Raw genomic sequence first — 10,840 nt, forward strand, 5'->3', positions numbered from 1 at the left:
AGTAAAACCTAAAATGAAAAGGAGGCCGTTCCACAGTAAATAAACTGGATCTTTGGACATGGATGCCATTATCTAATTTGTGGGGGGGGTTTATGAGTGGCTGCGGTGATATGCCAAGCTGGGAGGTGACGTCTCCTCTTGTGAATAAAGATCCACAATCCGTGGCCAGATTCTGCAGCCAAACAGACAAAATCACAAACTGCACAATGCAAAATGTTCTCCTGCTGAGATTTCAAAATGTCGACGGCTCTGTGAATGTAAAGTACTGTATCGTTGTAGAACTATCACTGTAAAACAGTGGTCGAGTAACAAGCAATAGATGGATTCATAGGGAAACCAGAGGCTGCCAGGAGGAGAGTACAGTGGGTAGTAATCACCAGCAAAACCACAGAAAAACACTGGTATGGTCCTTCAACTTCCCTCTGAATTAACCATTTTAAAAAAGTGTCAGAGCGTAAATTAGTGAGTGTAAATGTAGACTGTAAAAAGTGACCACTAGGCCTCTGTGAACACTTTGTGGTCAACTGACTGAAACTTGGCAGTTGTTGTTTTTTTACTCTCTAACACTGTCAAACTGCTAATATGACATTTGTGCACTGGACTGTAAAGTAGTACCTTTAAATCAGGCCTCACGTATGGTAATATGGGTTGTGATTCAAGCCTTCTTTTCATTTTAGTAGCTAATGTTATTGCTCTGACTATTTAGCCAACAACGTTTACTCATCGAGATGGAATTTAACAGCTCAGAGGCTATTTTTTGGCTTGCAACTTCAAGAATTGAAACCTGCAGAGGAGCAATGAGTTTGGCTTGGAGTCATGAGCAAATGCACAACAGCGCAGAGGTCTGGCATTTTCTTTCATGGCAGAGCTAAAGCTGATGGGATCGGTATGGGTTCACGAAACTTATGAGTCTAACGTCTCACCTTTTCACACCCAACAATAAACTCACAGGACAGTATGAGAGAAAACAAAACAACAACAGAAGAAGAAGAAAGACACATAAACCAAGGTAAACAAACAAAATTGAACGCAGCAAAAATCAAAAAGACAGATTTTTGAGAGGAAGGTTTTAGTGCAGGCAAGGCTGATATGAAACAAGCAATTTGACCAAGAAACAAACACACAATGCAGTAAATCACATTAACTGGCTGCAGAGATCGTTCAAGCATTCTTTAACAAGCCTCAAAATGCAAAAGTGGAGCAAACACATCAACTCACCTGCTATCCGTGTCCAAACCCACAAAGTCCTTCTTCTCAAAGGGCACACAGAGCAGCGTTATCTTGTCACCTGACTTGTCTGTGGCCCGGTCGAGCCGCTTGGACTCCAGAACAATAAATATCGACTCCACGAAGTCGTCCACTCTCTTCTCCACGTCAGGGCAGTCATCGAAGCTGGGGTAGAAGGCCACATCCGTCCGCTGTTGCTCCGCGATCTCTCCCTGCAGCCCGAACACCAGCAAGCGGGAATCGTACAGCGTGGAGCTGTACACCTCCTTCTGGCCGTGGAAGCGCTCTGCGGTCTGGGCCCACTCTTTGGCCGAGGCGCAGGTGGTGATGGAGATGAGGCCAACCACCTTGCGGTGCGTCTGGAAGTCTCCCCACTCGTTGTTTTCTGGCAGGTAGTGGTGGCGATAGCGGATGTAGAGGAGGCGCTGCGAGTCCCTGATGCTCACCTGGCTCACGCTGGAGATTCGTTTGTAGATCTTGAAGAACTGGTCCTCCGGCACTATGCCGACCGGCTGGACCACCACGAGCACCGTCTGGTGGTCCTCGGCACATTGCATGTAGTCTGGCACGCTCATCTTTGTATGTGAAAAAAAAACAACCATTGATCATATTCCCATGATAGCCTCTGTGTATCTTATCATTACAACTTAATTCATTATGTTAGCCTTCATACACATATTAAGTAGAAAGGAGTTTTAATAAAAACTGTTCTGGAACACAAACTCTTCAGCATGAGCAAAACATTGTTTCTGGACAGCGATGCAAATCGTTAATATTGTTTAGGAACATTTATTAGGTTGGAAGAAGACATTTATGGGTCAATATCTCAAAAACTAGGCACATCAAATACAATAAAAGCTATCAGCATGGAGACTTAATTGGAGGTGAAAAAATGTTTTTGATACTTTGGTGCATTAATCCTTTAACAGTGAGACATCTCATTTAATAAAAATAATAGAATGCAGAGATACAAATGTACTATTTGATTAATTGAACGACCAAAAAAAAACATATTTGGTCCATGGATACTCTTTGTTAATCCACACTAACAAACGTTAGCTGTGTTTGTCTTCAGTGTCACGTGTCCTCCAAAAACGTTTGAATGAAAAAGTGCTGCTTGGAGACTCTGATACGTGAAGGCTGGCAAAACTAGAACCCAACGACTCCTAAATAATAAAAACTGCATTGTTTTTTTGTTTGTTTTTTTACCTGAAAGACAACATCACCTTTAAAGAGAAGCAAAGCAACACCTGCTGCTGTCTTTGCCGACATAAACACCAAGCAGTGACAGATGTGGCAGTAGACTTTATGACAGTGGCTAAATGTGGCCCTTGTGTCATTAACGTGTATTTCTCTAATTGGATAGCATGAGAAATGTCTTAACGTACGTTAACTAACGCTGTATTCACGTCTCAAAACATTATTTGAGTTTTTGCTAGCTTAGCTTCTCTAGCTGACATGAAATAGTTTATTGTCACAGTCACAACGCAGAATGAAGTAACTGACGTTACGTCATTAATGTACATATCAGCCCGGTGAGTTCCGTCTTTCACACCAAAGCATTAAATACACAACGTTTACTCAGCTTACCTCGGCAGTAACCTGTCAAAATGTTGTTTACAGCTTCCTTCTTCGGATCAGTGTTCTTCTGCAACGCTTGACGCTAATTAATAGCGGAACATCCGGTGGATATTTTCAAAGTAAAACCATGACAGGGACGTGCGACGACACAGCTCAGAAAAACAGCCGGTGTTGTGATGTATTTCTTCCCAAAACTTTACTAAATAATGTCCACGATTGAGTGGAGTTACACATTTGTACATTTCTCATGGCAGCAAATAATATGCAACGTCGCGTTCAATACGCCACAACGTTTTGGTTTTAGTTTGTAATCATGATCAGTGTTTCCGGTTGTATTTCTTCTTCTTCTTTAAAAGTAGCAGCCACCTCCTAAAACACCTATCAGCACCTGCTAAAGTACAAAGGAGGTACTGCAACAGTGCAAAACAATGATTAACGTTGTTCTTCAAATGTATTATGATTTTCTAATTACTGATTCTTATTTGGAATAAATGTATCATATGAATGACCCTATATTACCAAATAATGTCAATCTAGTTGCATTTAAGTTTAAACCAATAAACTAGATCAATTTTTACAAACCTGCAATTCTATTTTATTATAAGCAGAACATCTTAATGATAAAGTCTGCATGCAATAGTGAAAGAATGATGTGAGGCATACGTGCCGCGTTAAAATAAGTACAGATATTGCAGATCCAGAGTGTGGAAGATGTTCTCCATTTTCCAATGACTTGCAAATTAGAAACGACTCAGATGCAAATGTGCCCGCACTATCTTGGTAAATTCTCCATTAAAACAACGCCTAGGAATATGAAATTATTTTCCTTTACATTAAATCAGACAGTCCGAATGCCACAGTTAATATAGACACTTATTTTGTATTCAAAGCTGTGGATGAATACAAAAAAAAAACTTCCACACATTCAGATTCAACTCCATTTTATTCATTTTTGTTCACCCATCAATAATTTTTTTTCATAATCTTCTTGGAAGACAACAGCATTTTAGTCCCTATTTTTCTTTTTACTTATTTTTTTGGCCAATGGGAGTTGGTCCAAAAGCAAAGCAGGAGCTCAGAGAGAGAGAGCGAGACATGGAATGTCTTAAAACATGATTCATAGTGAACATACATCAACAACAGGCGAACGTCTACAACCATCGACTTACAAAACAGTGCACAAACATTGTGTGTGAAGGCGGTCTTTACCGTAACAAACTGGAACACAATTTTGAAAGCAGGGGGCAGGGGGGGGACAGAAGTTAAGACAGAGAAGAAAAACATGTAAAAAAAAAAACACAAGTAACCCAAAAAACATGGACATGATGTGTATACCGTGTATATATAACTGAATGAATATGCACATAACAGAGCAGAGCAGTGAAGCCTTCATTTTTCCCATGTGGTGAGTGTTCCCTAAGGCGAGTAAGACTGAGTCAGGTCAACTTAAAACATACCAGCGCTGACCTTTATGTCCGTGTTCAGCATGAGGCAGCGTTTCAGTGCATAGTCACATTACTGCATCTTCATGCGTCTGTGGAACTGGAGCATGGAATAAACCGGAGGAATGACAAGCTACGGGGGTTAAAAAAAAAAAAGTTCACATCTTTTTTAGTCTAATCATTAATAGGAAGTGAGAGTGTTTGCAGTCAGTCGGCGACACGGAGCTTCCAAGTTACAGAAAACGTAGAAGACAGCCGGTAAGGGCTAATACTACAGTGACAACCCGCATTGCAGATTATCCAAAGGAGAAGGTTTGGGTCAATAGAACGCAGCCTTGATTTACACACTCAACAACATGTTGGGCGGGGAATACTGATCCTATTTTTGTTGCCTATGCAGTAAATCAACCTCAAACACACTCAACAGGCGGGAGAAGTTTCAGTTGGTTGCCATTTGCAAATCTCACCACTCGATGGCGCCAAATCCTACACACTGCACCTTTAAAGCAACGACGTGTACCAGTTGAAAATGTCTGATTTCTGACTGATATCTCAGGTAGCATTACATTGAAATGTATTTATTTATTTATTTATTTATATATATATATATAAATATATATATATATATTAAAGTCACTGTGGCTGATGGCAAAGTACACCGATACATTTATTGGTGTAAACCTAAAAGGTCGCAAACTACCGTCTACAGGTGGCTATTGCCAAAATATTCTTCAGAAGTGCGTGATTTTGCTTTTGAGATTATGTATGTCTCCGGATAACGCGCAGAGAAGAGTAACATGTTCAAAAAGTCGGGAGCGGAAGATGACTGCAAGCTGGATAATACGGATGTAAACAATACACGATTCAAAATATATGTAAGGAACTAATTGTATCCATGACGTTTGTGCCTTAATTTAAGTCATTTCAAATGTTTTTGTTCTGTTGGCATCAGGTCGGATGAGCTCAAGACGTCAGTAGGCTCCCAACACAGAACCAAACCTTTTCGCAAATAACGCATGAAGCAAATAAATAAAAACAAAGCTATAGCAGCTATACGTTCTGTGATTAATTGGGTTTCAGGACGTTACGGTCCTTGCTACTTCCCAGTGCGTTTGCATCCATGTGAAGCAAAAGAAAATAAAAAAATAACACGTGGTAATGTACAACATGGGAACTCGAAGGCTACAGAGAAACACGACAGAAGTAGTTAAGACTGAGTGATGAGTGTGCGTTCGTTCTCCAGAGTATCGGGAAGGTTCTGGGGTGAACGTTGTCATCCAGCGGATTACTTTAAATCTCCAGCGATCATGTGGCCAAGATTAGTCGACCTAATTACCGCACACCTAGACACCCCATTGATTCCTCGTGGACCAGGAGCACTTAGCAACGCTAGTCTGTCAGACTGGGAGACGGTCAGAAAGAAATCAGGAGGAAAGAACAGAAGAAGAAAAAACAGATTAAGTCTAATGGTGCAGGAGGGGGAATGTGTGTCTTCTGATTAGTTTGATATTTGGCATTCTTCGTTATGGCATTGAAAGTGAGTGGATACTGCCGGCGGTGCAGAAAGAGACTGGATGAAGGGCCTCCATTAGGGCACAGGGTGTGAGGAGAGGAACCGGGGTTAAGACTGAGTTACACTCCACATTCCTCACGCCAGCTTCAGAAGTTGGTCCACTGTGTCGTCTTCCACAGCCTCGGAAAACATCTCGTAGTCCTGCGGAGAGGAAGAGCGTCATACGGCAGGCAAAGACATTCTGATTGGACGGCCGTAGCGCCGCAGAATAGGAAAAAAATAAATAAATGAATAAAAGATTGTGACTCGGGTTGCAAATGGTCGGTGAATGTTTGGGGGAAACTGAGCTCAGGAATATTTTAATGTAAAATTGTACCTTTTAACAGTGAATCTTTTGGGGGGCATTTTATATTTTAGTGAGATATCTCAGTTAAGCAGCAGCCTAAAGCTTGTAATTCACGGTGAACAGAGAGCTCAAACGGAGCGGACATGTATTTTACTGAAACCAGAAGAATTCATGTCTGCAGGTCCACATTTCTGGGGACAAGGATGACCGCTATTTTAAAGCTATCCGTGTTAAACCTGCTGCAACTGATTTTGGCCACTTGGGGGCGGCAGAAACAAGCTGTCACAAAACACAGACATTATCACTGTTTAAGTTGGCCAACCTTTGTGTATTTACACAATTGGATCAACATATCACACTCTCTTACTAAGCTAAAAGCTGTATATTCAGCAGCTAGTTTTGTCCGTGTGCACACACACACACACACACACACACACACACACACACACACACACACACACACACACACACACACACACACACACACACACACACACACACACACACACACACACACACACACACACACACACAATAAAAAAACATCACTGCCCGTGGTGTCACATTGTTCTACAAGTAAACAGTTTGTGTTTACTCTTAACAGTTGTTTAAAAGAGAATTGTGTGCAAAATATGTATTAGAATGAGTTTTACCAGTTGAAATAGAAACCTGTGGACAACAAAAGGAGCAAAGTGTCTGTGCTCTCGTAAACGTATCTTTGGCAGTTCAATGATCGCCGCTTATGCTGATGCAGATACAATACGGACGACTTTCATGACTAGACCGTCGGACAGCAGGTGCACGTGAGTTTTTCTCACCCCGCAGTACTGGTCCTCGTTGAAAAGCTGGGGAGGAACCGCCGCCGGGTTCCCCGCTTTGCTTCTCATTTCGTCACACACCTCCCGGCCAACAGAGATGTCGATGAGCTCATACTGGATGCTTTTACTCTCAAGGATTCGGATCACTTCTGCCTGTTGAGACTTCACCTGAGAAAAAAAAATATGATATAAAAAAATGCACAGCATAACAACTAGAAAAGCAGTCGATGCATGAAAGCCTGAGCGGTTTATCTGCACATGCTGACTTTTGCAATCACAGCTCAAATCTCGCTTTTATCCAGTGCATTTTTCTGTAACTTAAGTGAACAACTAACGGCCGACATGCCGGGATAAAAAGCGAGCAGATGAAGGTCATCAAACTTTAAATGCCATGTCTCCTCAAGGGAATTTACACCATTTTTTTCAAAGCCCAATGCTGCAATAGAAGAAAAAAATGTGCCTTTAAAAAGCGGCGGTTTTATCCGGCTCCTGGGTGATGATTAATAGACCTTGGGAATTCTCCTGCTATCTTTTGGGGCGAATGAGGAAACTGGGTGGGGGGTGTTGTTCAGTGACCGCACCCTCGCACTGAAAACAGACAAGCTGGCATTTAGTTGGCCGTGTCCTTCCGCTGAAAAAAAGGGAATTTTCTTCTAACAAAGCTTCTCTCTGAAACGTGTGAAGTATAAAGTTATCGTAGTTGACAAGGTATTTTGTTTATATCTAAGTCGTATGTAGTGGAAATTAAACTTTTCTGATGTCTGAGCAACTTTCAAAACGTAATAAAACATGTAAAAAGTGAACATAAAAAAGGGATTTGTAGTTGAGAATGTTTTCATTTTTTGGGAATATGAAGGACGGTATGTTTAAATTACAAATCAAACAAAATAAATTGATTTTCCATAGTGAATCTGCTCTGGCTCTTTTTCATTTCTTTTCTTTTTTTTAAACAAATAAAAAACGAGAGAAGAAAATGCTTTGACAGGATAAAATAGCAGGAGGACAGAATAATGTGTCCATGCAGCGGTTGATGAAGCCAACAGAGAGACTTTGATCCCCTTCTTTCTCTGGCTTCAACAGAAAAACAGCAGGTTTCCTTGCAGCATTACTGGCTCGTGCACGTCACTGCACTTTTTTCACTACATGATGAATTCCTCCCACATAATAGGTACCAGATGTGTTTGGCCCAGTGCTTTCATACTACTACTACTACTACTACTGGTAAGATGTTGTGTTTTACCACGTTTATCTGCAAACCGTAATCTATGGAACATGTAGAAAAAACATCATTATCAAACTATTCAAAAGTATCCTGCTTAAAAACTGTCACATTCATCAAATAATCAACTTCCTGAATTCAAAAGGGCCCACTGGTCGATTCGGCTCACACGGAAACAACAACCAGCTCTTACTCGACTTCCTCTTCAGATTTGAGTCACGGATCTTGTGCTCGTTTACCACTAAACTACAGGAACTAAAACAAGAAGGTTAAGCAAGTGAGCTACCTAAAAAAGGTTAAAATCCCATAAAACAAGTATTGTTCGGTGCATGTAATGCATTTGGAAACATGTTGGTAGTAATAAGCCTTTACCGTTATCGTGCATTTCGCAATAAACGTGAAAACCTTAAACTGGCAGATTTCAACATGAAGTTTGGCGTGCAGGAAGCACTACACTTGGCCTAACGTACCGATAAAACGACCCAATGATAGCGCTATTGTTTAGGATAAGTATTACAGGCTATATTTGATGAGACATTTCTGCAACAACAAAAAACAGTAACGGTATGCGTTAGTTATGATATATCTCTGTAACGTTAGATACATATCCACAGTTTTTACCAAGTGTCCTCATTTTTACTTAATTATTTTTTTACTCTCGGTCTTTCTTTATAATATTTCTTGCGGTTGCCTTTTTGTCATGTCATTGAAATGATATCATGTAAATGTATTTTGCCTTTTATTATTGACCATTTATGAAATTGGACATGTGCAATCGTTGAAGAAATAATTATTATAAATAAACACCCTGGTTCGCCATTGCCAACCCTTTACGTTTCATTTTACGGCTAGGTAACTTGGCAACGCCGACGTTCCAGTAACGATAGAAACGGCCGCTGACGAGCACACACAGGCCCGCCGCGCTGTGTCGGTCAGGAGGAAGCGGACCAACTGACAGGGCGCGCGGGGTGTGTCGGCTGGACGGAGCTTTTGTTTGTCCGCCGACACCGGAGCTCAGAGCACAAAACAACACCGCGTTTAGCACGTTAGTCGAACTACGGGCCACTTGACTCACCGTCCGCGAGGCAGTGACGGTGGTGTAGTACAGTTTGATTCCCATTGCCGCAGGTCCTTCCGCTCCCTTTTGTGTGTTATCTGGCCGCTGACTCGCTATCCTCTCTCTCTCTCTTTCTCTCTCTCTCTCTCCCTCTCTCGCCTGCGTCAAGCTCGACCGTTATCGATTAAAACAACAAAAAAAGGGAAGGAAGTTAAACTGTATTTTCAAAATAAAAGGCCTGTTGTTTTTTTTACAGGAAGTCGGAGATACAATTGGAAGTTGTATTTTTTGTTGTTTTTCTTACAAGTCAAACCAGAGGAAAACAATTAAAAAGCAAACATAGCACTAATTATGAAAATGTATCGGCCACTGTGATTAAAAAAAAAGGCATTATAATGAGAAACTTAAAAAAAGACTTAGTATTTCATAATTATGACTTACTATATCACCATTATAACTTAGCATCTTATATTTATGACTTCCCATCTCATGTGCACAACAGTATTATACTGTAAAATCACATGCAAGCAGATCTTTTTTGTTATTAGGTGAAAAACAAATTAATCCATGAACATATGCACAGTATTAGCTCAATAATGAAAGTCTAGACTTTGAAACAGAGACCCTTGAAAATAAAGAAGGAAGCACCCATAGGGTGATAGGCAAATACATGTTTTGTACAGTCTATGAAACAGCCATGCCTTAGAAATAACTAGTAGAAAGTAGCACAAATATCCTCAAACACCTAGTTGATTATAAATTCATCAACAGAAGACAACTAATTTGATAAACAAATGATTGTTAAAGTCATTTTTCATGTAAAATGGCACACATTACTCGGGTCCATCTCAGCTGTATGTTTTACAGATTTTGTATTTCCAGACAGCCAAACAAAACATTTTGGGTTGTTTTTTTTGACGTTTTGTCCGACACATTTTCCAACAAAAAATAAGTGGAAGGTTAATCTAGTCGGAAAATGAAGACTTTACTTCTCTTCTGATGGTTCAATAGATGTTTGATATTGGAAACAATGACAGGAAACAACGGTTTGTGTTCTGTTAACTTGACTCTACTCTCCCTTCAGACTGAGGATTACTACTGGCTGCTCATTTTAAAGAGACCGTGCACAACTTTATTCAGCTTGTTCATTGCATTACTAAACTATGCTTCTCTATCAATCTGTAATATATATTTATAGAGTTGTTACTTTCCCCTGTCCCTGGTACTTGTTATGCTCATTGTCCTTCATCTTTCACTTCTCTTTTATTTTCTCCTCCTGAGACATCAGCCCCTTTTTTTACCTCATGTTGTTTCTGCTCCAATTCAACCCAAATGTTGGACTATGTTTACACATTCTGCCTATTGTGACCATTCTTGAGTCCATATTTTGTTCATTTCACCAGCTTTGCTTTCCACACTGACCGGTTTATTTAAATAGATATATTTTACTTTATTTTTTAGATTTTCTGTGAATATGCGTGACATTTCCAATCTGAATAGACAGATTCAATAAATTGACAGCATTTAGGAGATAAGCCTTTAACTTAACTCTGTTTTTATTGGAGTATTGTTTTCCCATGTCGTCCCTCTTGATGTTGCTCAGATTCACTTGCTCCGAACACTGATCCATGTGACTC

General features: G+C 40.4%; 2 protein-coding genes across 5 annotated transcripts in view; both read right to left on the reverse strand.

The window, feature by feature from the left end:
* The window catches only part of trappc9 (trafficking protein particle complex subunit 9), a 167,097-nt gene extending 164,212 nt beyond the window's left edge, over positions 1–2,885 (reverse strand). For all 4 annotated transcript variants that reach the window (XM_068576081.1, XM_068576080.1, XM_068576083.1 and 1 more), the window contains exons 1-2: positions 2,818–2,885; positions 1,219–1,802 (exon numbers count right to left, since the gene is read on the reverse strand). In XM_068576081.1, coding sequence (XP_068432182.1) covers positions 1,219–1,802 — 584 coding nt within the window. In that variant the 5' untranslated portion in view covers positions 2,818–2,885. The remainder of the gene's footprint in view (positions 1–1,218; positions 1,803–2,817) is intronic.
* A 2,837-nt stretch (positions 2,886–5,722) lies between these two features.
* sh3bgrl3 (SH3 domain binding glutamate-rich protein like 3) lies at positions 5,723–9,380 on the reverse strand. Its single transcript, XM_068576382.1, has 3 exons — positions 9,222–9,380; positions 6,928–7,095; positions 5,723–5,964 (listed from the first exon to the last, which is right to left on the reverse strand). The coding sequence occupies exons 1-3, from the start codon at positions 9,264–9,266 to the stop codon at positions 5,899–5,901; spliced, it is 279 nt and encodes a 92-aa protein (XP_068432483.1). The 5' UTR covers positions 9,267–9,380; the 3' UTR covers positions 5,723–5,898.
* Positions 9,381–10,840: the final 1,460 nt, after the last annotated feature.

The sequence above is a fragment of the Clinocottus analis genome, unplaced genomic scaffold, assembly GCF_023055335.1.
Source record: "Clinocottus analis isolate CAN_PGR_092001 unplaced genomic scaffold, fCliAna1.0.p SCAF_14, whole genome shotgun sequence".
Classification (NCBI taxonomy): domain Eukaryota; kingdom Metazoa; phylum Chordata; class Actinopteri; order Perciformes; family Cottidae; genus Clinocottus; species Clinocottus analis.